Genomic DNA, 27,757 nt, shown 5'->3' on the forward strand with positions numbered 1-27,757 from the left:
GTGGCCCGGGTTCGATTCCCGGACTTGACGTCATATGTGGGTTGAGTTTGTTGTTGGTTCTCTTCTCTGCTCCGAGAGGTTTTTCTCCGGGTACTCCGGTTTTCCCCTCTCCGCAAAAACCAACATTTCTAAATTCCAATTCGATCCGGAATGCTCGAACGTTTAATACATGAGCCCCTGGCTCGGGAGATTGGGCAACCACTCCTCACGCTATCGAGCTTAAATAAAAGTAATTTAATTTTAATTTAATAGTTCTCGCTTCGTTTATGTTTTTTGTTACGACGGTTCGATGTTCTCCAGGTTTTGCCCACGGGCGATCCAACTTTTCCTTTTCTTCTCCCATGATAACTAATGAAACGACTCAATGCAATGATGACAAATGAAAACGACTCAAACGAATGCAAACCTCTGCCCCGCGTTGGGCCCCATGTTATGAACAGAAAAAATGGATGATTTATTGTCTTGTAACACGTGACTATACGTGCGCGTTATCCTCGCGTGTACCGGTATAAAATGATTACAACAGCTTTGAATGCTATAACAAGACTGTTACAAGACAAAGTTCTTCGCAAAGGAAAAGTCGTTGTCTGTGTAGGAAGCTGCAAGCTTAAACTTGCTTTTCCCCGCCAAAAACGAAACCTTTGGCCCAGTCTGCCTCGGTTGCGAAGCGGCGTTGTCGTTTGTTTCGTTGTCGATGCTTAAGGCCCCTTTCACGTCTGATTAAACGCCGCATATATTTACTTGGAGGAAAGCATTTGCAACGAAAACCACTGACCACAACTACAACAAATGTTGGGCAAGAGAATATAAAAAAGTGATCGCTTTGCTCGCTTTGCAGCGTACTTTTCATCCTTTTCCGCAATAAATGCATTTCACCATCTCCATGTAAAACGTATGAACTGTAACCGGAAAATATAATTCCCTCACTCACTGACTTTGACAAAAACTAAGGTTTTCCCTGACCATGAAAAATTTTTGTTTTCCTCTGACTTTTTCCTGGACGTGGCAATCCTCCAATAATAAGGTCAACCGGTTAATGCGGACGCTTTTTGGTGGGCATGTTCCTTTGATGTCCCGTGCGAGGTGTTGATTGGGTTCGACTGTAGTTTGGGCCAACAAGTAAACCAAAGGGACCCAAAAGATTAACCTGTCCACTGGTGATATTGGCCAAAAAAATCACTTTTTTTGTGAAATCTTAAGAAGTAATTATTACTATGCAAGAGTTATGCTAAAGTGGTTGCATTTAAATGGCAACACCATAGGATTACGGCATAACGCGGTCTGGGGACAGAAGGGTTGAAGAAAAAATAACCTCAAATGAGGATCACTTTTCGAGAGCAAGTCTAGAAGTAACAACAAACGTTTATTAAAATCCAGGTAAAACAATCTCGCCATCGCGAGTTTTTATGTCTAATGCTTGCTTAAGTTACATTTAAGTGGTAAAAGATTTTACGCAAGAAAACTTGAGCTACTCCTCTCCCAGCAACCATTTCTCTTTCATTCCATTTCCAAATGAATTACTACCAGGAGGTATTACTACTAGGTCGATACCAAGTATACTACCTCCCTTTACAATTTCACCGTTGAATATTCATATTAACCTGTTAATCGGTAGATACATTTAATTGAGTAAAAGTTAGGACATCCTTTTTCACTTACAGGCAACTCACGACTGACCTGCCCGTCAATGAGTACTCAGTAGCTCATTGATTTAAGCATCCCAATTGTGTAGGCCCTATCAACACTAATGTGTTTTCGTTTCAAAACATACACATTCCGATGCGTTTAGGCCTTCCGTCCACACCAATACGCTGAGCGTTTACATCGACAACCCATCGATTTGAAAACAAACTTGACAGAGGATCAAAACGAAATTTATACATGTCGGATTAGTGTAGGCGGTCGAAAACGCATAAAATGAAAACCATGCCCAAAAGTATCGCAGGCGCATGTGTTTTTAGCATGCGCTGAGAGTTCAATTTACGTCACAACGAGCAATGCTATCGTTTTCTTACGTTTTTGTCTGGACAGTCGAAAACGCATCAAATCGGTAGTGTGGACGCGAATGGATCTATGCGTTTTCGATGACAAAGAAAGCGAATACTTTTGAAAACACATTAGTGTGGACAAGGCGTTAGGGTAAATGGGCCAACGAGGTTGTGGAATATATAACAAAAGAAATCGAATCGAAATTTCATACATGAATAATTGATGTACAGTGGAACCCGCCTTACGACTACCCCGTTTATACCACTATCTGTTATTACGACCATTTTCTTTCGACCCAAACATAAAAATCACTGACTTATTTTATTATTTTGAAGACCCCGCTAATAAAACCACCTCATTATTACAACCAGGAATTATGGCTCAACGGTGGTCGCATTAGGGGGGTTCCACTGTATTTTATTTTATAGTGCCCCCAGCCTTGGCGCCAAGTATGAATTTGGTAACTCGAAACCGATCTATTCTAAGCTTTTTCTCCAGAAATATCATTCCATTTATTATTTACAATAGTCAGGACGTTAAATGAACTAAAGTCGTTCTCTCCTTGTTGCTATTATATACGTGTAAAGAAAGCCAATATTAAAATATGTCACTTAAATATCTATTCTCATTCCCGTTATGTGGAACTAACATAACGCTGGACACACCACATTCATACCAAGGAAAGGATTGAGCTTTTTGTGCGAGGCCTTGAGTTGTTTGTATGATACTTTCTGCGGCGCGTGTTTCAAGTTGACGTCTTCTTTCCAGTTACCTAACCCCGTCATGAAAATAACAAATTAACAAATCACGTGCCCAGGCAAAGCCGAGTTTTCACTGGCGACGCAAACTGCAAAAGCACAAGAATTAAATCTTTTTTCACTGTAAGAACGGCCTAAAAGTAAGCATAAGCCAAGTGTAAACACAAGCACTAAAATTTTCTTTTTCTGGTTCTTATCTTTATGTCGTTGAGCTTGCGCAGTGTTCGTCTTACTTGTCACAAGACTTTGCTCATGCTTGAGTTAAGGTACGGTAAAACGGACAACAAAAGGTCTAACATTGCTGCAAAACGAGTTTAATAGCGATATTGCGCGTTTTACCACCCACGAATCAAACCTGTCTTGTAACAAATCAGCTTGTTGCAGGTTGCGAAAAGTTGTTGCAGAAAGTAGGGAGTAGCTCTACTTTTTGCAACAAAATCTGTACATGTGGTGCGCTTTATCGGCCCAAGGCAAACTTGTTTTGCAGCAAGTGACCTAACGACCGTGTATAGCACGACTCCCGTGTAATTTTCTCCAATCAGAAGTCAGTATTACGCAACTTGCAACAACCTGATTTGTTTGAACGTGGGTGGTAAAACGCGCAACATTCCTTTTCAACTTGTTTTGCAAAACAAGTTGCAGGTTTTTGTTGCCCGTTTTACCATAGCTTTATGCTTGCGTCACTCGCAGTAATTAAAACCAAGCTTAATAGACTCTTTTTTCCACAGAAAACAGAAAATCATTAGTGAAATCATGGGGATCTCGTTGAGCAGGTGAGTTAAACTTTTCGTATTAATACATCGTAAATAGTGGTGGGCGGGAAAACAGATCTAACCCGGTTGCACTTCCTCAGAAGACATCGTTAGCTTGCAGTTTGCACCAAAAAAATTTACCTTGTAGACTTTGGTAACAAATGCTATCCCTTATTTTGCAATTAAGGATTCCTAGCATTTCTAAGGACCATGTTCTGATGACCTTACCAGTTTAATGATAACTACAGCAGAATTCCCCTATCTGATTGGCTTGGCTCTAGGCATACAGAAAATCAGAATTAGGGAGCTTCAAGCAACGACGACGGCGTCCTCAACGTCCACGGGAAGGCAAAAAAGCAATAGGTTTAGATTGGCAAAACAACAACTTTGCACGTGAATCGCGCTTTTTTGTACATTTCTTTCCTCTCCTTGCACGACTACGACGTGAAACTTCCTAATTTCACGTTTAATGGAGGACGTGAGCACAAGGCAACGATTTCCTTTTTCTTAGAACTTAGTTACAGTCCTTTAGAATTCAACTCTTGAAAAAGTCGCCAACATTTGACACGTGAGAAGAGTTGGAATAATAAGTTGGTGACGCTTTCGCGGACGTTGCCGTCGTCATTGCTTGAGCTCCCTAATAATAGGTCATTGTAACTGGAAAGTGAGCATCATAGGACAGTTGTACTTGTAGGAATACTCTTTTTTCCGTCTAAGCAAAATCTGTTGGGCTTCTTCTCATTTCATTTGTCAAGACGATGAAACCGTTACTTTTTTCAGAGTTCTTTTTATCGTTATGGTTAATTGGCAACAGAACTTCGTGTTTAATTTGATTTGTTTGTTAACAGAGCGGATTCCACTAAGTCCTAGTACAATTACTGTCGTGAGGAATTCCCGCAGATGTACAATAAATAGTAAAGGCCTCTCTAATGTTCTAATTATGTTCTCAGGTTTTTTGAAATGCTGGGTACGCTAACATTGATAAGTTTTTAAGTGCACTGTTTCCCCAGATGTTGGCCACCACTTTGCATACATATTGGATCACTGAGTTAAATGATAAATTAGTTCATGACTAGCCTTTCGGAAAACCAGGTAATTTATTTCCCTCAAATAAAAATGAAATTATCGGGAAACTAAATGAACGTTTCTCCCGGGATTAGTCGTTAAGGTTAGGTTGCGTTTCTTTAGGAAGATCCAAATCCAGATTCTTGAATCTTTACTAAAATCTAACAATAATTTTGAATTCCAAAGATTTACTTTTCGACTAGATTCATTAGTTCAAATCTTAATCCGGATTTTTAACATTATCATTCGTGCGTTTCTTTGGAAACAGTTATCTGACAAGCAGTTTATTCCCGTGCAAATATGAGGCTGGGTTCGAGGCAAAATACCTTGGTTTGCTTTTAACTAAAATGGGTACCCCAGAATCAGGGTGTTATCTTCACTAAAAATAATACTGATGAAAACAAGTCTGATAACTTGACGCGAATGATAAAAAACACCAACTAAGTAAGGCTTAAAGGGCCTTTGTCACGAGGATATTTTTTCTTTGGGTCAATCCTGTGCTACACTCATTACAGTCTTGAAAACGTTGACCCAACCCTCTAAAATTTTAATCCAATCCAACTAGACCATTGTTTTGCAATTCGATCTTAGCTTTTTAAAATGTAGCAAATAGCTTGACACCCGCATCATTTGCTTTATAATCACATCCCTAACCCAATAAACAGTCAAGCGCTAACTGCTGACACTGGTTTTTCTAACATACTTTCCATGGCATTCACCGCATTTCTTGAAAGCCAACAGTTTTTGAAACATTGCTTAACTCAACTCACTACCTCGGTATGCTTAACCATACACAACTTTTTTGTATTCAACTCTCTTTTTTTGCATGTCTGGTTTTCTCAATTTGTACAATTTTGGGGTGAATTACCCACTAAATGTTTCTCTACCAGGAAAATTGCGTCGTGTAATCTTGAGGTGTCCAACTTGATTTGGGGCTATTTATTCTAGCCACTGCCAACATACCTTGAACCGGCGAAAGAATCGATTTTTGGATTTTTTTATTTGTTTGTTTGTTTTTTCGTTGTAGCGAGTCTTAAGAACCTAATTTTGGATCCTCCCAAAGGGAAGCAAGTCTATTGTTAACTATTTTGTTAACTTCCAATCCTAAAAACAACCATCCTTTACCGTTGCCGCTCAACATCGTTTTATACACGGCTTCTACAAACTTTTGACTTTTGATGGGTTTCCTAGGTTTTAATGCACGATCAATCGAATTCTCGCGGTTGCTTTGAAAGAAAAGTCGTTAATTTGAAAGGTTTCATATTATTTCTATGGCTCTGAAACTGTCCGACCCTGCAAAACATCATGGATGTTGACTCTACCTTTTTCGGAAGTCCATCAAAATGCTCAAAAAGTTGTGGAAACCGTTTCAAAAATCGTTCTACGTAGACCAGATAATGACGGGTTCTTAGTAACCTGTCCTTTGCGTAAATGCTGGGTTCATGTCGACATTGGGTACAAACAAACTCTACTGCGAATCACGGGCAGACGTTCGATGGGAAAAGACGAACAAGATTTAGATATAAAAAACTGGATGAGATATATAACATAACGACGAGGTTAATCTGAGTCTTACTTCCATCCAACTGTAAATTCGTATCACAAATTTATTTTATAAGAACAGCCAACAAGGGGTGTTACTCTTGTCCTTAAATTTAAGGTCATATTTAATACACGGACCAAAAGGAAAATAATTGTAATCCACCTCAGATGACAATAGTTAACCAATATATACTGTTCATAATTCTACCCGTTGCCTTGCTCATCTTCATGTTTCGCCTTTATGTACCCATCGACAGTGTTTTGACTTTCTGAGAGATGACCTGCGGGAGAAAACTGCGTTAGATTGGTCTGCTTCATTAATATGAGGAGATGGCACTAAATTATGGTTAGCATTGTATGGCAGTGATTAAGAACATTGCAAGATCCCGATCACATAAGTTCTCACTCTACCACTGAGCCATCTAGAAAGTACATTGGACTGATTACAGATAATAAATTCATCGCTCGCTAAGTATGTATACGGTGGGCAGTGTAACCGTTGGTTTGTTTGACTTGCCTTTCGGAGTAATCAACTGTTGTTTTCCTCAACTGCATGAAACTGACTAAACTTTGCAGTGCAGTATACTTCAAGTAAACACAATTTTTTTTGTAGAGTTAAAGATGTAGTGACCTTCAATCGGCGACAAAATTGTTGAGACAATGTCTTCAAATGGGCACTTCAGAGAACAAAACAATCCACACCCCTTCTCTCCACTCAACCATTCAAAGTTAGGGTGTTTGTTGTTTATTACATGTAGCTCGAACAGGGGCGCAACATTGCATAGAGGGGTTGGGGGACTACCTTTTTCTGGTTTGAAGTCGGCAAAATTTTAGTAAGGCCCTTTATGGCAAGGTTTCTCAACTAATTTTGTCGTTGATTGTTGGTTTTCATTCGGACCTTCGTGTAATAAGCCCGATGTTCCGATCACTTTTCCTTCAGCTGCCATTTATTTTTCTATTGTCATCGAACATTCGTTATTTGTTTATGTAATCGTGTAGGTTTGTTTCCCCTTGAAAATGCCAAATTGAGTCTGTTCGTGGCAAGCCACGACGCTCGAGTATTAAAGCTTACATTAAGCATAATTTACTAACTTAACTTTCCAGCAAGCAAAGCACAACTTACTTGCTCTGGCCTTGCAAATGTACTTGAACCTAAACGTGCAGGGGTAATCGTTCCATTTTCCATCAGATTTCAATACGGCACAGTTTTCACATTTTATACAGTCGTTCCTGGATGTATCCTTGCTTATTCTATACGAGCCTCCATTGTTAGGATCACCCGTTGCCCAATTCTGGTACCTGATTGGTGTTCTAAAGGGCGTAAAATAAAATGTTAGCTTCAAAGCACCCACAATCTTTGACTCGATTCAACATTTAGGGCCTGTTTACATGTAGGTAGGGGACCCAAGATCATGTAAACGTGATCAAGGTAAAATGAGAGATTATATAAACGAGCGGGTTCCCTCACCTACCTAGGGTCTTCCACTTCAATATAAACAGGCTCTTACGTCTAGTTCTAAAAATGTTTTCCCGCAGGCAGATCTTGGAAGTATGATAACAACAGACTTTATTTACGATACCTGCCATCTTTCTTCGCTTAAGGACTGATAGGATAAAAGCAATGTCACCTGGTTCTTCAACAAGGAAAGTTCCCTCCGTCTCTTAAGTGTCGATTAGTCATTTTCGACTTGTATGTTTATTTTTTTTTTCAAATTCAAACCACCGAATGTGCTTTTAAGGGAATTCGCCTTTTGTCTTTCATAGACTATGCATACACATGCACGTCGATAGGACGGGCTCTGAAATAAATAGTTCCCTGGGTTAACAACACCACTTGGGCTGAATTGGGTGGAAAACAAGCGAAGATGGTCTGTAGAACGTTTTCACTCACGTGATTCAACTCCCACAGGACTGGTTTGGAACACCAACAAGGCCGCCGTTTTATTGTTTTGGAACACCAATAGGGAGCTTAAGCAAAGACGTTTTGGGGCGACGCACGTCAACCGGAAGTGTGCTTTTTGCACTTTCGAGCAAATCGTTTCTATTAGAGCAAAGGGACCTAACAATACAAATTTGGTAGGGAAAAGACCCGACTTCCGGTTGGCGTGCGTCGATCAAAAACATCTTTGCTTACGCTCCCTAACATGGCACGTACTGCTTGTTTAAATTGCTCACATGACAAACAAAATACCTGTCACTCCAAGTCCAGGCGCCCTCCCGTTCGAGATCGTTGTACCCAATCCACATGAATGACCTGGCAAGAAGATGCTTAGTCACAAATTCTTGTTCTTGGGCATTAGCGATACTGAGCAGTTCAGAGTTCGAGTTGATGCAGTCTTTCCTTGCCAGGTCCCAGGTGAGCGTGTTGAGTCTCACCAAATAGCAATACACCTTATCTGTTCCATCAATCACATGAGATACCCAACCACGGGGACACACCGCTACAAACGCAATGATAGAAAGTATAAATGAGTGAAATATAATGACTTCCAGAACAGCCACCTGGTAATGATCAAGCTGATACAGCAATTTCTCTGTTTTGTTAAGCTACAAAACACTTTTCCCCGCAAAGAATGTTTTTATAACCGCAAACAGAATGCACGAACCTCCAGAAAAGCACTTAACAAAATAAAATGTCCTAAACCCATTTTGAAGGAGGATTCAAACAATAATAAGATTTGAGAACGAAAGCAACGGAAAGATTATTATTTCACTTGTTAATCCGCCCCTTCTCGAGAATTTCGTTGGTATTTAGATTCAGAGGAGATTCTGTTGCAAGGATGTTAGCTGGAAAACTAGCTATTTCGAAACATGTTTGTTTGTGAAGTTCTCTTACATTTTGGTGTTTAAACCAATTATAAGTTTGGTACAGACAATAATGAAGAAAGTTTTAAACACGCTTTTGCGCCCGCATAGACCGAAAAATATTTGACTGCAGGCTCAACTGAAAAAAAAGAACGATAGTTACAATAGAATGAATGATGGCTCTATTAGACGGCAGAATGGTTTTACTTAACATCACGAAAAAAAGTAGAGGAAGACTTCGAGCTAGCCCGCAAGCGAGAATGAGGTTGGAGAAGGGAAAGAGAGATCCCCTCTTTCCTTCCCTTCCCCACCCCCATATCCCCGGGAGAGCTTGCTCGCAAGGTTCACACGGCCAGTGTTTAACCCGGTTTTAGTAACAAGAAGCATCTAAGTGGGGCAAAGTTTCTTGTCTAATACAACAAAGCGTTAGAAAGGCTCTATCCTCGCGCCGGACTCAACGAATCTTATTACGACGCGATAATAACTGCTCGACCACGTCACCACACTTGTACAATAAGGGTACCTTGCAGCACTGGTATCCTACTTTTTAAAATAACTATGCTTGTAGCTAGTTATTTACGTGGTGCAAATCTGCCATACTGTAAAGCAGGAGACGCACTGGGAGCCAAAGAAATTAAACGATGAGAGCTCTTTGTTTATCTCTTCTCCCAATGCGTTTCTTCCTCTCCAGCATGGCAATTTGTAAAACGTGAATGCCTATATCATTTTGTCTAGATATAATTGTCTCACGTTTTGTAGGAGGCTCTGGGGTGCTGGTTGCCACACTCCTCCAAGTCATAATAAACCCCCGCCTCTCGTACGAGTCGTCTGAGTGAAACCTGATGCGCGCCTGGTTGGAGATCGTTGTGAAATTTTCTCCTGAAATATATAAATCACATGGTAAGTTCTAACGGTGATAGTTGGCTAAATTCCACGGCTCACGAAACACAGCAGACGAAAGGTACCGCACCGCGATGGAGGAAGAGGCAGACGATCAGGGTAAGTTCTTCCTAATGCAAAGCAATAATTTCGCTCTTGTACGAAGGAAGCGCTGGGAAGTTTCTTGGCCAAACGTGGGAGCGCTTGTTAAATGTCTACATATTTCCTAGGAAATGGTCAGGTGGTGTTGGGAACCTTAAAACGTTCTAACAAGTTGTTCAAAAGAACTCTCCCGCGCTCCACACCTGGAGGTAAACTAAGGCTACGTTCGCATGGCAGCGTACGAATTTTCGACCGGTTAAAAAAAATTGTACGGAACACTTTTCTCATTTGGAACCGTTCGAAATTTTCACTCTGTTTAACGGAAATGACCAACCAGGTTGAATTTTAACTCTTGTTAGCGGTTTAACCATCTACCCATGCGTAGTGCTACTTTAGCAAATCCAAAATGGCTGAGTTGACACGCATTCATGCAACCACGCCTCTGCCGTACAAAAATTTCGACAGTCATGGCGTTCGAATGGCGCCTAAATTTTCGTACGGTGAAAGTGGTTCCATGTGAAAGAAACACCTATAAAACGCACGAATTTTCAACCAGTCGAAAAATCCTCATTCAGTGCCGTGTTATGAAATTCTTACTGAAACTGATTAGAAGGAGTAGAAACTGTACGATTGCGCATTAGTAACACACAAGTAAAAATGTCATTAACCCATGCATTATCGACTCCTATCATAGTGAGAAGTGTTTTGCTACTTATTCCAAATATAGTGTTGACGTTTTATGTTTTATTACCTGTTCTTCCACAGCGTCTTCCAAAGGATGGTGAATTCCTCGAGTTTCCATCTCTTATTTCGACGTAATCATACCCACAACCTTCATCAACTTTATGAATATCGAATCTCTTGAATTCGAGCTCAATATAATGGCCTTTAGGAGCGGAGATCACCCAGATGCAGTCTGTATTTGGAGGGTAAAAGCGTGGATATCCAGGGCTAACCAGAGTTCCATTTGGTTTGACGATAATACCACTGCACCCTGTATCAAACAACCAGATTTGTTAGCGTGTTTTAGTAATTTTGTTCGAGCAGTCTCCTTATTTTTCTTTAGCCTTTTCCAGGCTTTCAAATGGTAGATTAAGGCGCAAAATAATAGCTTTTCTTTGCACCGTCTCCTCTATCTGATCGCCCGGAATAGGCTGATTTTCTTTCGAGCCACAGTAGATCGACAGCAAGCCTGAGGCCGCGATAGCGGAACGAGGGCGGAAGCCCAAGCGGCAAAGAAAACATCCTCCGACCTCATCTATCTCTTTTTACCGTTTATTTTCATAATTTTACTTTTTCGCTTCTCACGCGTGTCTCTGAGAAAAGGACAACCGCTCGCTGTCTATCACGTTAGTACTTTCCTTCGTTTTCTCTTCATGAATTATTATTGATCTTGAGAATCATTCATCAAGTGCTTCTTACCTACAGTGGGAGTCGGAGTAGGAACAGCAGTGGTGTCCCATCTAGCACTAAACCCTTTGTAAGGTGTTCCTTCATCAGAGTGGAACTTTACTAACAGGTAGTTTGAGCTTGAAAGGACAAGTGGCGGTACACTAGATCCGCAGAATTTTCCAATAAGCCTGGACTTGTCCGTTTGGCCGTCATAAACGGACACAAAGTTATTACATGGTCGTGAACCTAAGGGTGAAACAAGATTAGCGTCAGATTCAAACTCCCCAACGCCATATCTTCCGGAGATAATCATTGCGCTAGAATGTCTTATCGAACGCAAAGGTTCCGGTAGTGATAAATGTTATATATGATGGACTATGAGAGGGAGATATGATATGAGAGGGAGATATCTATCAACAGAAGATTCTTAACCTACCTCCAATATCAAAAGACAAAAACTCCAAGTTGATAGTTCGTCCAGAAGTTGTTTCAATGATCCACTCACAATCCAGATGGTCAGAGTTCCCATTGGGAAAGTGAGGAGTAGTGAACCTGCCACGAGATCCAGCTAACATACTGCCACAAGCTGTGTACATATCAATTAAAAAATAAGCTTAGAGTTACATGATTTGAAACTGAATTCTTACAATTTTGAGCTGTGAACGAACTGATGTTGTAATGAAAGGAGTGATAAAAGATCTGAAGTAGTAACTAGAGGGTCATAGTTTTTCTTTCGAGCGGCCTGTCACTGAATGGGAAAGAAATATCTTTCTTATGTATTCCCCAGCCTTAAAATTTACGATCACAAATTTCTATCATTACGCATAGCACATGTAGACATTCCTGTCTTAGCAGTGTGTAGGATGTTTGTCACGTGAACCTAGTTTAGCGGCCTTAGCGCACACGAGTCTTTTGTTAGCTTAGTATTAGAACATCTCAACTAGTAACCAGAAAGTCATAGGTTCGACTCCTGTTGGCAAAATCGGGTTTTTTCCTTCCGAGCCACCCGTGTCAGAAACTCATAGAACAATTTTCCCAAGAGTTTCTGTTTTCATCCACGTAGATTGTACACTCTCTCTATAGAGCGTTTACACATGACGACAGAGCAGCCATATTGGTGTTCCAAATCAATGAAACGGCAGCCATATTGGTGTTCCAAACCAATCCTAAGGGAGTTAAACCTTTTCTTACATAAACACTTTCTTTTGTTCCAACAGATTTGCATAGATGCGGGCCTCATGGTGAAAACGCTCTATTTCGCGTCCAAGCTTTACACTTACTAACATTTGTTGTATACATCCAGGGTCTCCAGTCTTGGTATTTTGTTTTAAAATATCAATCAAGTAGAATTCCAATACCACCTAAGCTGCTATGACCATTGTACTTGTGGTAATCACCATTTAGGCTATTGCAAATCAATCCCGAAAAGACTCAGGTTTTAGTGGCAGGGTATATCTTCATTTAGATTTATTTTCCCTCAGTTCACATTTTTACTTACAGATTTGGCATTTTCTCAGGTTACAACTTCTCTCGTCCAGGCCCCGTCCCTGACACTGTAGCCCTCCGTTGAGTGGTTTAGGATTATCACACAGACGCGTTCTTTGCTGAGTGCCGTTTCCACATTTCTTGCTACAGGAATCCCACGCTGTCCATGCTGACCAGCCGCCGTTTATTGGTTTAGCCTCTTCTGGGGTAAAAATTGTATAATTTACATAAAAATGATCCGTACCCAGTTTAAAGTAATAATATAGCGAGGAGAACAGCTTATAAGAATCAAAAACCACGAGCTATACTTTGCATAATCTACCACCTTTAGGCCAAGTCACAAATCCTGGGTGTTCCCGCTCACAGCCGAAATTACAACATGGAATATAAATTAATCTAGTTCCAAAGACTGTGAACCATTTGCTCAACACCAGGAATGGCCCATAAGAATTGCGATGATCGTTCCACCAAACAAGAGTACCGCAATTCTGGAAACGAGGTTGCTGTTAACCTGACGTTAGCTTGTGCTATTCTCACTGCATAATTAATTATATCATGACAGTAATTGCGCGCCCATTCCTTCAAAATCGCGTATGTTTGTAGCGGTTGTAATGTTTTGCGCCCTTTGTTTATAAATTTGGCCGTGCTGCCTCCTAAAACGTAGTCATTTTAATAATCGGTACACCGGGAACACGGTCAATTTAGCGAGAAGCCCACCTTCCCTGGTGGCGGTTAACAACTTCAATGTTATGCTCGTTACATGCCTATTGCCTCAGCAGTCGCGGACTTTTGCCATTACTTAATATTACGTAGGCTCGATTACCAGCCGCTATTCGGGAAAATGAGCCCGCACTCATCCCCCGGGAGACCGCGGAAATCGAACCCAAATAGGTAAGTTCGTGGTGTAACCATCATATCGTGGTTTCACGTAATTTCATATGCAAAGTAACTGTTCGCACCTCTATACTACATAGGCCTACATCTAAAAAGCTGCACAACATAACCCTACATAGCCCTACATAGCCCTAAACAGCCCTACATAGCCCTACACAACGCTACATAGCCCTGCATAGCCCTACACAGCCCTACATAGCTATACATAACCCTACATAGCCCTGCATAATCCTACATAGCCATACATAGCCATACATAACCCTACATAGCTATGCATATCCCCACATAGCCCATACACAACGCTACACAACCATACACAATGCTATGTAGGGTTATCTAGGTTTGTGTAGGGCTATGTAGCGCTATGTACGGCTATGTAGGGTTGTGTAGGGTTATGTATGGTTATGTAAGGCTATGTAGGGTTGTGTAGGGCAATGTACGGCTATGTACGGTTCTGTAGGGCTAGGTACGGCTATGTGTGCTATGTAGGGCCATGTTGATATAGGCCTATGTGGTATAGAGGTGCGAACAGTTATATCGCATAATTTATGAGATTACGTGAAACCACTATATGATGCTTACACCACGTACTTACCCCCAAATATTACGCGGTGGGGTAATGAGTATGCATTGAGGATATGTTACCTCTCTCTTGAAAATGGTTCCTTAAGGTGGATTTACACTGTCGCGTAATTTTTACGTGCGTACGCACGTAAGTTTCACGCGCGTAAATAAAATAGAGGTAACGTATGGAAGGTCTCGCGTTAACGTAAAAGTTAAACTCGCTCAACTTTTACGTTTACGCGCGGCTTTCATACATTGCCTCAAGTCTATTTACGTGCGTAAGAGGTAAAAATTACGCGACGGGGGAAATCCACCCAAAGTGTATTGTTAGATTATTCGACTTACCGGCCTTTGTTGCACATAAGTATGTTCTATCCCAGCCATATCTCCCCCTTCTTGCATACCATCTCATGCAAGGTAAGTTAGGAATTCTGCCGCTGTAAGACCACACGAACCTATCCGCACACGACACAAGAATGAGCAAAACAACAGAAAATTTCAAACAATTTACTCTGCTGAGTATACGCCTGTCTCTCGGATTAATCTGTGAGGCTGTTGGGTGCTTCTAGTAAGGTTTAATTCCTCTGCCTTTCTTTGGTAATAAACTCGAAGCTCTGGTAAGCGATCGCATGGTAAACAATAGAGCCGGCGTGGTAGCTTACGAGAGCCTCAGAAACTCATTAATAATTCATAAAGAAAAAACAAAATAAATTAATGTTTAATGAGTGACTTTATATCTGATATAGACACAGCTAAACTTTACGTCCAATTTTTAAGACCATTATCGCAGTGTGTAGTTTCATGAAAGTGTTGATTAATATGAATAAGATTCTGAGTGGTCGCTTACGAAAGCAAAAAAACAAGGAAAAGTCCAATTTGGTAACCCCAAAAGTAGTCGCGGTCGCTTACGAGAGTGGTCGCAAGGAGAGCTCGACTACATTTCGCTTCGTTATTTTATTGCCTTTTTCTAGATCATGTGACGGTTTTATTTTTATTTTAAGAAGATTCATGTGACGATGTTTAAGGGTGTATTCTCTGGATCCTTTATTCCTGCTCACGTATATGCTGAGATCACCTGAAAAGATCATGTGATATTCAATGGGCAATAAACCATATTACGAAAAAAAAAGGTATATTGTTCCTTTCTATTATAAATCTCACCTGTATGGCATAGCAGAGTTTCTAGGTACGCAAAGAAAGTTATTGTTCCATTTATTTCCCCTTGAGTCAGCCGGTACGTACATATGCGTACATCTCATCTTTGCTATTGGTTCTTGGTCTGACCAGCGCATTCCCAACTGTCGCCTGTCTCCAGGGGTGCAAAACAAGTAATTTTTCCAAATTAAGTAATCTCGCCTCTCGTATATCCGAAGGCAGTTCTCGCCTTCGTTGGGACGTACTTTTGGGCCGAAATTGAAATCCTCGGGGAACCTCGGCCACTCTGCAAGTAAATAAGGAATTTGGTTTTATGGCAAACCGCTGCGGTAAGAAACTTTTGTCTTCTGTTTCTAATGTGACCTGAGTATTCTTTGAATCGTATAACTCCCATGAGCTAAACAGACAGGGTAATTAAAAGATCAATTCTTAATCACCAATGGCCAACGCCAGGGAAACACTAGGCGTGTGAAAAATAAACGAGAACCGCAAAGGAATACGACTAGCTCGTGAAATGCGCCTTTTTAAGGCCACCCATGACAGCAGCCATTATTTGCTCTGGGAAAAGGTAACAAGATAATCAACAGGTTAGTTAGAACTTTAATGTGCGTACCCGAACACTCTTGTGAGTTACATGGCCTTTTTTCCAATGATCTGCCATCACAATATGAACCCCCAAAGGCTGGTTGCGGATTAGTGCAACTTCGAGACCGTGTTTGAACTCCCCCGCCACATCGCCGACTACACTGACTCCATGGAGACCATCTAGTCCAGTTACCGTCTACGAAAGTAATAATAATAATGATAACCTTTTTTTATATACATTGGCTGTACTGTCGCAATTTGTAATAATCATCGCACTTTGTAATACCTGTCGCAATTTGTAATAAATCCATCGCACTTTGTAATACCTGTCGTAATTCGTAATAAACCGTGTCGCACTTTGTAATAAAGAAGCTGTCGCAATTTGTAATAACAGTCCATCGCACTTTGAAATAAACTAAGCTGTCGCAATTTGTAATAATTCCATCGCACTTTGTAATAATTTTTTGAGAGTGATTCAACTTACTTCGTCAACATTAATATAATGCCAAAATATGCGTGGTACTTCATAAACAAAGATGATGACGTCTGCTAGCACGTAACATCTCCGCTCATTCAAACCATTTAACTTTATTCACAGTTTTTTTTAAATTAATGTTGATTAGTTATCTGACTTACGAAAGACTCTATTCTTAAACTTTGCTATTGTACTAGGTGGTTTGCATTCAATGGTTACCCGGCGGGTGTACTTCCTTATATGGCCAATACGGGGATGTGCCTCTGGACAGAGCTAGACACACTAGACACAAACGAGCCATTATTAAAAAGCATAAAATTTCCGCAAATCGTAACATCCATCCTGCGTCATTCGAATAAGGACTCCAGGAAAGCTCAAGCTTTTCTGCTAGATCTTATGACAGGTTGACACAACACGTGCTGCATCGTCCTTGTCTAAAGCGCAATCTTAAAGAAGTAATAGTGGCTTCCATATCTTGGCCAACCTAATCAAACGAGGCCTCAAGATTCAAAATGTTTACTGCAAATAAACAAAAAACGTCACTAGTGGCAAACCGTCGAACCACAACAGAAACATAAACACAAAGTCCAATTAGTCGCTGGCCAATACCTTCGTATGTATCTGTTTTTATAAAACTTATTTGAGCCGGCTGGCCATTTGGTCCATTATTCTCACTTGATTTGGTCCCATATAGGAACAAAAGGAGTACTCATTCTATCTTCAAACAATGTTTTCTATATGAAGTCCTCTAAAGCAAATACCCTGGGGATAGTAAAAAATCCCCCTTCCCTACGTATATACAACTCGTAAGACCTTGCAATTCTTCCGAGCGTGTTCAGGAGTACGTTTTTTCCGCAAAATGGAAAGGATGGAATAAACCATCCATTACTACTTGAGTTACCCTATCTAAGGATCAAACCAAAGACACAAGGCCAACAAGGTAAAAAATGATACCCTATTAAAGGCTCGAGATCCACAAAAACCATACCCTATCAAACGGTACTTACCTATCTAACCCATACATATATGAACTTATTTCCCCCCCCCCCCCCCGAAGACATGGATTTCGGCGACGAATGCCAGGTTAGTCATAAATTTTCTGTTGTTAAATGTTGCTTTTGTTATTTAAATATTTTAAATTTAAACATGATTCATATCTTTTTGGTGATATATCACAAGAAGTTTGATGTCTTTCATAAAAGCGATTCTAGTTGGTCTCGTGATTAATCAAGGCAGAATAATTCATAGCGGAAGATGTGCATGTTTGACCAAACAAAATTTTACGGAGATGTTACGTGCTAGCAGACGTCATCATCTTTATTTACGAAGTACCATGCATGTTTTGGCATTATATTAATGTTGACGAAGTAAGTCGAATCACTCTCAAAAAATTATTACAAAGTGCGATGGAATTAGTACAAATTGCGACAGCTTAGTTTATTACAAAGTACGATGGACTTTTATTACAAATTGCGACAGCTTTTTTATTACAAAGTGCGACATGTTTTATTACAAATTGCGACAGGTATTACAAAGTGCGATGGATTTATTACAAATTGCGACAGGTATTACAAAGTGCAATGATTATTACAAATTGCGACAGTACATTGGCTCCATACATAAAACCTATTGATTGAAACAGTGAGTCCTTCTCTAACAAAGTAATCAGGTGACTGGTTAATTAGTAAGCTGGATTTAAAATCTCTCTTCTCGTCAACGAGATTTTACGAGTCTTTTTTTCCTCTTTTGAGGCAAGTTACCACGATCTGTGTTCTTGTTGAAGAACGCTCAGTGCTCAGATAATATGACCTAAATTATTACTCGTTCCCAGTAACTACCTCATTGCGAGCTATCTGTTTCCATGCCATAAATCACCGCGTAATTTTTTCTACGCTCATTTGAAGTCAAGTCACAAAAGCTACAGTGAGGTAGTTCAATGAGGTTGATATGCGATGATGAAAAGATCAGTTACGAGTTAACGATTCGAAAACTATACTGTGTGAATTAACACCGGGCTTAAAACTTACCCACTGCTCGTTTATGCTTAGTTGCGCACAAGTAGTATCTGGAGTTATTCCAGGTAGGATCACGGGGCTCGGTCCACTTTAAGCAGCTGCCTTTATCTTTGTCACTGGGCTCATTTGTCAACCATTTGAATTTATAATTTCCATCGTGCGGCCAACACAAGTATGCCCGGTCCCAGCCCTCTGTATGAGATTTGGTCGGTACGCGAATGCGTGTGCATCGCTTGTCTCTTAAAGGGCCTCTATAGGACCACCTAGAAGATACCAGGAAAAAACCATTATGATGGTTGATAAGCTGTTCCATTTAGATCCACAACAATGTTTGACACTCTCAAACGGTGGATACGATAAAATATGTTTTTGTTACCTGAGCTGTAGATTTTGTTTATCTTTGCGATAACAGAGGTAGTTATCTTTCCAACCTATTGAACTTGGATGATAAATTCTTAAACAAATTGCCTGTCTTCCCATGGATCCGTCGTTCTTCCAAACAAAATCTCGTGGGAATTCTGGGTAATCTGGGGAACACGAGAAGGCACACGAAGTCAATAAAACATTTCATTTAGTAAGATAAAACAAGAACTGCTTCCAGTGAGACACTTTATCACGGAGAAGTTGTTTATAATGAGGCTTAAGAAATTTTTCTTTAGCTAAACTAAATGACTGGTCCGAACAGTAAATTTTGTTCCCTTCCTTTTTGTTTCCTTTGAAACATTAAAACAGTAAACATCGAGATTCGAGGGCAACAAAATTAACTAGTTCCCCAAGGATCTAGTAATATTCCCACGAAGAAACTTTCTACGCAGGGTCCGAAATTGCGCCTTCCTGGTCGCCAATGCGACTAAAAATTTAGTCCTGGCGACCAGAATTTCATAGCTGGTCGCCAGCTAGCGACTTGTAAAGCTGGTTGTTATTGTGGACTTTAACGTTCGGAGAAACTGATTAAGAATTGAAACCTCGAAGCTATTTGCCAACAGGTGTCTTACTTTTTGTCCTGCTGATATTTTTTAATTAAAAGTGAAACGAATCTTGTTGTAATAATACCTCCACAACAGCTACGATCAATACGAGTTGAACGTTTCCAAGGCGCCATGTTGTTTTCAGCTGAAATACGGTAAGTACGTTATGTACTTTGTGGACTGGTACGAGTAATGTGGCACAGTTGTGGCCTGGTACGAGCAACAAGGCGGCTTGACTCTAAGCTTGACTCAAGCTTGACTCGTGTTTATGTTTCGTGTTTCGTGGTAGTTATCGGAAGAAAATAGAGTTTTGATATGATCAGTGCAGTCATGGGCAGACAGCTTTCTGTTCCTGTGTTCTAGGTTAGATAGCTTTATATCTCCAAGAAGTAATTTGTGGAAAAAATAAGACTTCACTCGTACACGTACGGTTGCTTTCTGGTATCGAGAGCGAAAGTAGTGCAATTTTTGAGCATAAAAACGCCCATACCATGCATTTTTTATTCGTGTTTAACTTTTATTTGAAAAAAAGGGAGGGGGAATTTTTGGCGACCACAATTTGCCCTCTGGCGACCAAAAATTTATACTTGATCGCCAGTTGGCGCCCCTATTAAAAAGTTAATTTCGGACCCTGCTACGTGCACAAATTCGTGAAAATAATTCTATGCGAGCGGTCAACACTCGCAAGCAACGTGCACTTCTACCCTCTGACGTCAAAGAATTTGCCATGTTGCCCGATTAGAGACTTGCTGCGAAAAACATTGTTAAGGGAGTTTAAGCAGCGACGTTTTTGAGCGACGTACGTCAACCAGAGGTGAACCTTTCTCTCTTATAAAAAAATACCCTGACGCTACTAAATTTGTACTGCTAAGCTTCTTTGTTCTTATACAGACGATTTGCTAACAAAAATTTGTTCAAAATCACGGTTCAAGAGGGCAAAAAGTCCACTTCCGGTTGACGTGCGTTGCCCAAAATTGTTACCTACGACAGCGCGCGGACGCAAGTGGTAAAAAATTTTCAGCTATACAACAAAACGGGTTATTTTCTTGAACTAACCTGGGCAGTTGTACAAAAGCTTGGCCTGTCTTATGTCCAGAGGACTGAGGTGACTATTACCAAACTTCTTCACTGTTGTATCACGTGCCACTATTGTAGGCTGACCATTTCTGGAGAACGCTTTCGCCCCGTAATGCATGACGGACTTATAGTCGTATTCAACACCCAAACTGTCAATTTTGCGGTTACTGTATTTATCAAAAGCAAACTTAAACTCTGACAAGAAGAAAAGATCACAATTTGTTTTTCAATAAAAAATGGTATTTCAAATAACATACATCTCGAGAACCAAAACCATACAATAGATTATCAACAGTGCCGGAATTAAAAGAAAAGCTGACCAGTAATCTAGGGGAACTCGACTTTTTTATCCGTTGGCAACTGATATTTGTAAAGGACTTCAAACCTCGAGGTGTATTTTGGAATTATTTGAATTCGAGAGTTACTTTTAAAAAGGTGGAAAGGTTTCAAATATGTAAAAAAAAGAGAACTTGAAGATAAGTAAAGTGTCAGCACCGTAATAGAGTCCAAACTGAAGCTGCTCTGTGGAATAACTTTCGATATTGGTATAGAAAATAGTACTTAATATGATAACAGAGGCGAGGTCTACACATCACAAACCAAGGAAATAAATAAATAGGGAATATTACCCGACCGCGCGGAGACATGAGATTTCTCTTCTCGTGTTGAAAAACTATTTAATTTATTTATTTTCTTGGTCTGTGTCCTGTAATCCTCGCTGGCAAGTTAAATTTCAAAACAATCGAAAGTGAGGCTTTTTTCCCTCTGTGGGAGTTGGAGCTGGCTAGGAGAGGGTTGGTCTGTAGGAACATAACACAATTTATGGTCTCTCTCTTTGCGATTTGCAAAACACTTACTAGGTATAATGTTCTCCTCCTTAATATTTATATAGTTATCTCTATCTGGCCTGTTTTGTTCGTGCCAAAAGCCAACTAAATGTCCCAGTTCATGTACCACAATCCCATGATGTGCGCAGCCTCGACCCAAAGATGTAGTTTGCCTACCGCCTGCTCGCCCAACATCGGAGTTACACCTTTATGAAACACAAACAGGAAACAAGGAGATAATAAACAATTTTTGGGCGGCGTTTTTTGTGATATCCAGAATAGTGAAGTTCGAAGAGGACAGAGGTTGACATTGAGACTACAAGTAAGACCTTTGCGAGTAGATCTATTATATAAAACCAAATAACACTCACCCCTCGCCGTAATAAAATTCTACATAATCTGACTGATTTACTCTCTCTTCAAATCTAATACACGTGTGTCTTTCCCATTCAGCCATCGCATCTCTAAGCAACTGACGGGTTTTGCTGGATTCAGCTGAAACGAAATACGTCTAGTGATGAGATTGAGTCAGTAACGATGTGGCAAACTGATTATTGGCCATTTTTATAGGCGTAGACGAACATCTTGTAGTTCGCTCTGATCAACAGAAGCGCAGAAGACAGATTGGTCAAATTCGACTAGCTGTTCAGTTACAAGGAGGCATGCTTAAGAGCTTACACAACTTGGAGAAGATGTTTGAAAAAGTCTTCTTACTAGATGAATCGATCTGACCAATACTACTTGCATGAATTAGACAACAACAAAAACTTTACTATTTGTACAAAAATACAAAAGTTGAAATAGTTTGTTCCGCAAATAGCTGGAAAGCTAGTCGTGGTCTGGTAAGACAAATACAGCTGTACATCAACAACACAATTATCTCGTAAAAACAAAAACCTTTAACTATCAGAAAGCCTTGCAGATTGCAACTGAAAATAAATAAAACACTGAAGTTAAGTGATCTAATTAACACTGTTTACTGACGTACAATAGTAACACAGAAAAAGAAAAGCAGACATTAAAACTTTTAGCAAGTGTATCTATGTACCTACTTTTTTAATAAAGTACGTAGTAATAAAGTCTTAGCTAATACACGTGCACGTCGAGAGACTTTTTACTCACGGATACTGTAAGCAATGGTGTAGGGTATAATTCCTTTGGGCCACAGACTCGTTTTATCTCGTATTGGAGCAGAGCCGTCAACCCCAGTTACTCCTACATTTCTTCTTGGGATTTTCATGTCCACCTGCCACTCCCTTCTATTCTGGTACCTTGCTGTAAACAAACAAAACAGTTTCTTTGTTTACACTGAAATTTTAGTTAAGACCCTGGGGTTGCTTCTAGAGTGGGAGTGTACCACTCAGTTCTCCTGACTCTATTTCAGACTAGAACATTTCATTTTTCCACACCCCCGTTTTCAGGTCTGGAGCCCGTTTCTCGAAAGTTCCTGTAACATTCGGGCCCGAAGGAAAATTTAAAAATCAAAACCTGTCGAATAGTAGCACGGTTCCTAGCTCTCAAACTGATCAATTTTGTTTGTTAACTGACAGTTTTATTGTATAATTTTTAAGACCAAAAATGTAAACACGGCAAACATAAACGGCTTTCGGGAACCGAAACGTCATCGCGACTATCGAGAAACAGGCCCCAGGCCTCTAAAAGTTGTACCAGTACTCAGTTTGGAAACCTGTTATCTCGCCAAGTGAAGTCAACATACTTTCAAGCATTTTATCAGGAGGCAGCGTGGCCGGGTGGTCAGCGCGTCGGACTCGCAATCCGGCGGTCCCGGGTTCGAGTCTCGCTCTGGGGTCCGTTTCTCGAAAGTCCCGATAACTTTTCGGGCCTGAAATCAAATTTTCAAATCGAACTACAAAGAATAAGAACGCGGGTCCTGGCTAACAAACTGCTCCATTTTGTTTCATTAACTGACAGTTTTAACATGTTGGATGCAAAACTATTGAGACCTCTATCTTGCAAGTAAACAACAACAGCTTTACGGGCCCGTTAATTATCGAGACTTTCCTGTTATGTTGTATTTGAATTATTTGTTTCTAAGTATTTGAGTAGAGTGCCTCTAAACTAGCTGGATAAGCTAAATGCACTGTCCACTATAAACAAGCCTTTTTTTATCAGAAAAATCTTGCACAATGCGAGGAACATTTTCCATGAGAAATTCAATTATTAGGTAAATAAACCTTGTTTGGCCTTGACACAGCAAATAAGGCCAGCGTAAGCCTATGAAATAGCGATGAACATCACGAAGTTGAACAGAAACTAAACAAAAGAAAAGAAGACAACGCCCAAAACAATAGTAATACACCTATATATGGGCAGGAACACTGCTTCCTCCATACTGGGTGAAACAAAGAGGTTCAAGACTCAGATTAGATATATTCCTATACACCTCCCCCTCTTCCTCTCCTCCAACAAGGGCGTCGTTATATGAACCCAAGACTGCCCAGTTAGGTCTAACTTCAGTTCACCAAATACCTTTCTGAAGGTTATTTAAATCGCAGATTACAGTAATGCAAAGAGGAAAACTATCTCGTCAGAGCGTATCTGTCAGTATCAGGAATTATTCCAGTTGCAGGTCATAAGGTTAGCATGGCACACAACATTTAGAACGTGACTTATACTTGGCAATTTATATTTTACTAAATACAGTGTAAATAGCGTGGTTGAATGAGAAGGATATATTTTCACTGGTGACCGCGAATTTAATGTAAATCCTGGTGTAAACATTCGGGCTCAAAAAACAAATATTGCCTACGAAGAAAAAGAGTTATCAAAAAGTTCTTAAGTGCTGAAACAATGGCCGAGGGGCCTTTGGCGCGATAAGGAACGGTTTTGAAGAGTTTCGTGACAGCAGACTGCCAGAGAACTTTGCAAACAATCTTTTATGCAATCTTTGGCCCAGTTACAAGTCAAAGAAAAAACAATTGACACAGTTTACTTCAATAAATAAGATTCTATTATCCTTGTCGTGTTTCGGCTCATTGACAAGCTTGTGACCTTTCTCATTTAATCCAATATATAGTGTATAGTGCTGTCAAACAGCTTTCACTGCATCTTTTCCGATCATGAGTCCTCTACTTTTTATGGGGAAGCGGATGTATTTGCCATTCTAACGTTAATATTTTTGCCGAAAATATGGTTTGATGGCTGATTCTGTAACATTTTTATCGTTTTCGTGATTATATCTTAGAAATGACATGACTTTTTTAAAGCCCTTCTGTGTAATACCTTAACACATTCAAAAATCCCTCTTGGAAATTAAGTGGTATTGGGAATTTAAGAAGGCTCGTAATAACAAAGGATTTATTTAGCTCTGGTATTTTTTTCTGTTGTGGAGATGTAGTATAAAATTATAGAGTCCTTTGAAAAACTGCTCTAGTGTGACTATTTAAAATAAAAACACATTTCCGAAATTTATGAATTTAGTTTGACCAAGCATAATCACTGCCGTGCCAGAGTCGTGTGGCATGGTAGTTCGAGGCAGAACTTTATTATTGAATTTGACTGCTCTGCCGAACCAAATTCAAAACATTGATTCAACTTAGGAAAATAAAGTACATTTTATGAAACGTACCTAACTTTGACTTAAAGTTAACAATTGGAGATCACCAGACTGAAGTAAATGATCAATCAAAGGATGTTCTGATTTTAAACAAATTCTTCTCATTGTAACGGTACAAGAGAATTGAAGGACATTTTTGAGAATGGGTATGTTGATATAATATCAATGACAATCTGCCCAATTGATTGTAACTGTATATACAAATAACTTCCAATAATTTTTTATGGTATAAAAGCAGATTTAAAATAAAGAAAATGGTCGTCTACGGTGCTTCAAGAAACAATGGATAGCAAAATTGTAAACGGTAAACAATCAGAGTAAAAAATGTAAATAAGTCGCGTGCGACGTGCTGAGAACATTTTTACCACGTATGAAGTCATCATTTCGTGACCATCTGAGAGGACTTTTCGACTATAATACAAGTGTACTGGTATCGACGGAATGGTGACCATTCATCGACAACCAACAACTTAATCCATCTATGGGTGGATTTATTGCAGAATGCAAAGGGTCTGTTGTTTTAAGACAATCGAATTCGCTGTTCTTAAAAGTTGTTTTTGGCCCATGGATTTCCTTCTCTAGACTGGTCCAAACCAATCTAAACCTATTGCACCAGTCTACATAAAGGAGTTTTGATTCTGGATTAAAAGAGGGTGTGTTGTTCTCTGATCATTGATGGTTCAAGTGTCCAGTCAAGTGCAATTTTGCTGATAAGAACTTTCCCTTTACTGAAAATGATAAGTGACGTATTTCACATCTCTAACTTTCCTACCTTGGAACGAACACAAATATGGTAAATTAAAACAACGACAATATGTAGCACGGTGACGAGTAAAACCCTTTGCACTCGCGATTGGATATTTATCGAGGATTATGAACAACGGATGCGTGTACTCCACTAGCTAGTAAAGAAGATCTGTGCTTTGAAGCCTTTGAAGTGGTTTTAGGGACACAATAAAAAGTTTCAATTTGATTGATTAGGTATTGTAAAAGAAAGACGCCTTCCAGTCACAAGAATTTTAAAAACATAAATGCTAGGGACAGACATAGACCTTAGACTTTAAACTGGGAATTGTAGTCTGTGCACATTCTATTCGCACCCAGCAACTGAAAACGTGTCGTGTCAGCCAAGTTGACACGGCACGAGTCAGTCATTAGAATCATTAGACGACTGCTTTTGTTGACTGCAAATTCCAAGGATAAGGGTGAAAATTTACTTCGTCACGAATTAAAATGACGTTGTCACGAATTTGTTAATTAAAAAGAGTTGATATACTGTACCCTCTCTGAAAGGGTGCCAAAAATAGGCTTCCTTACTTGACCTCCATTCCCTCTGTACTAATACACGTTTTCTAGGGTTTTAGCTCGCAACGTGAGTTTTTGTTGCAGTCATGTAAAACTTGAACTAATCTATTGCTAACAAATTTCCAGCTAGAAAAACATTGCGGTTAACAACCCGAGATCGGCATGACAAGCTGCGAAAACTGCCCCGTTCTCTGAACAATGAGCTGTTTATTAATAACATAACAGATGCTTAAAGAATATTTCCTCTACAAACCGCAAACTTTAAAAACTCTGTCTTGAAACCATGATTTAATTTCTAATCCATTTCCGAATTTTTTGCAAAATAATACTATTGGCGCCCCCCCCAAAAATAAGCGGAGTCGTTGCTAAAGCGTTGATATGTGACATCTTGGTGAAATGCAATCCAATCTAGTCGTTGATGATATAGAATGATAACAATAAATGATACTCTGAAAGTTTACCCTTCTGTTTCCTTTGTTGGAGCATTTGTTACCACATATTGGCAATTACTCTAAGTAGACGGCACGCCGCTTTGTTTAAAGCGCCGTTTTGTTAGCCTGGTATAAACTCACTTTACAGAAGAGAAGGCCGCCAGACACTTCTTAAAAATTCGTCGGCAGCTCAAAGATATTTTCCCGGTCACCGAAACCCGCTTAATTGCGCCATGTTTAACGACTATGTTTGTATTTCTGAGGTATCATGTGTGTTTCAGACACGTAATTCTGAAATTTGTTTTCTTTCGATATCAGCCAGCCATTTAAACCACAAAATAATTAAGGACGTTTCTCTTTACAAGAATGCGACCGTGCGTTTACAACCAACACCTCGTGGTCTCTAAAACAGGTTTAATTTTTCTAGAAATAACTACAACAAATCTCCCACAAAAGAGCCTACAAGAACATTTCTCAGTGAGTAGTTTAGCAAAAAGGTGCTTACAATCGTAGACGTGTAGATAGAAAAAGGAATATATTTAACCTGGACAACAATCAACAGTCGATTCACGTGCAAAGCGGAAAACGCTTTTTCAAGCAACGTAATATCTTCATCTGAACTGTTGCATGAAGGACTCTTTCCCTGAGTGGATTCATGTAGAAATAGTGAAGAATAATCATAAATACAAACATGTCATGGTCGCCAAGTCTGTCCCAAAATTTGAATAGTAAAAGTGCCTTGCGCAAACAACAAGAAAGAACCCACCCTGGACGGACATTGAACAAGTAAACTACACCTCAAAATTCGCATTTGTTTAGAGCTACAACCCAAAGGTAGACAATTGCTAACGTCGGTTGATAAAAGATAAAGATTCTTACCGTACTGTTGATTGACTCTGGCTATTTTGTCAAAAGCGGCGCTATGTTGAGTCGCTACAGGAATCGTCAAAGTTCTGTATATTAAGCTCACAGATAAAACGAAGCGCAGGAGAGAGCTTCGAGTGAACCGATCCATTGTTATTAAAGTACTAAGTGTTTTGTTTGACAAATTCGTGCTCAGAATTCTCGACTTTATCTGAAACCTCCGCCGGGATACGTCATGGGAAATGATACGT

General features: G+C 39.9%; 1 protein-coding gene across 3 annotated transcripts; it reads right to left on the reverse strand.

Annotated features, from left to right (window-relative positions):
• Positions 1 to 1,342: 1,342 nt before the first annotated feature.
• On the reverse strand, positions 1,343 to 27,757 carry LOC140928641 (bone morphogenetic protein 1-like). 3 transcript variants are annotated; one of them, XM_073378418.1, is made up of 18 exons: positions 27,522 to 27,757; positions 22,452 to 22,604; positions 21,701 to 21,824; positions 21,360 to 21,535; positions 20,482 to 20,697; positions 18,834 to 18,984; positions 18,470 to 18,720; positions 15,996 to 16,163; positions 15,389 to 15,668; positions 14,573 to 14,682; positions 12,783 to 12,968; positions 11,721 to 11,870; positions 11,315 to 11,530; positions 10,644 to 10,886; positions 9,662 to 9,790; positions 8,298 to 8,547; positions 7,230 to 7,417; positions 1,343 to 6,387 (listed from the first exon to the last, which is right to left on the reverse strand). In XM_073378418.1, the coding sequence occupies exons 1-18, from the start codon at positions 27,655 to 27,657 to the stop codon at positions 6,311 to 6,313; spliced, it is 3,204 nt and encodes a 1,067-aa protein (XP_073234519.1). In that variant the 5' UTR covers positions 27,658 to 27,757; the 3' UTR covers positions 1,343 to 6,310. The 3 variants fall into 3 exon arrangements, with proteins under 3 accessions (XP_073234519.1, XP_073234518.1, XP_073234520.1); XM_073378417.1 differs by having other exon boundaries at positions 12,783 to 12,971; positions 27,522 to 27,756; XM_073378419.1 differs by lacking the exons at positions 21,360 to 21,535; positions 21,701 to 21,824 and having other exon boundaries at positions 12,783 to 12,971; positions 27,522 to 27,756.

Source organism: Porites lutea, chromosome 2 (assembly GCF_958299795.1).
Source record: "Porites lutea chromosome 2, jaPorLute2.1, whole genome shotgun sequence".
NCBI lineage: Eukaryota > Metazoa > Cnidaria > Anthozoa > Scleractinia > Poritidae > Porites > Porites lutea.

Coding starts and splice junctions, on each gene's coding strand:
- LOC140928641 (XM_073378417.1), bottom strand. CDS start 27,657: ATGGATCGGTTCACTCGAAGCTCTCTCCTGCGCTTCGTTTTATCTGTG. Junction 14,683..15,388: donor AACTCTGCTATGCCATACAG/GTGAGATTTATA, acceptor GTGTGCGGATAG/GTTCGTGTGGTCTTACAGCG. Junction 7,418..8,297: donor GCCTGGACTTGGAGTGACAG/GTATTTTGTTTG, acceptor TACGCCCTTTAG/AACACCAATCAGGTACCAGA.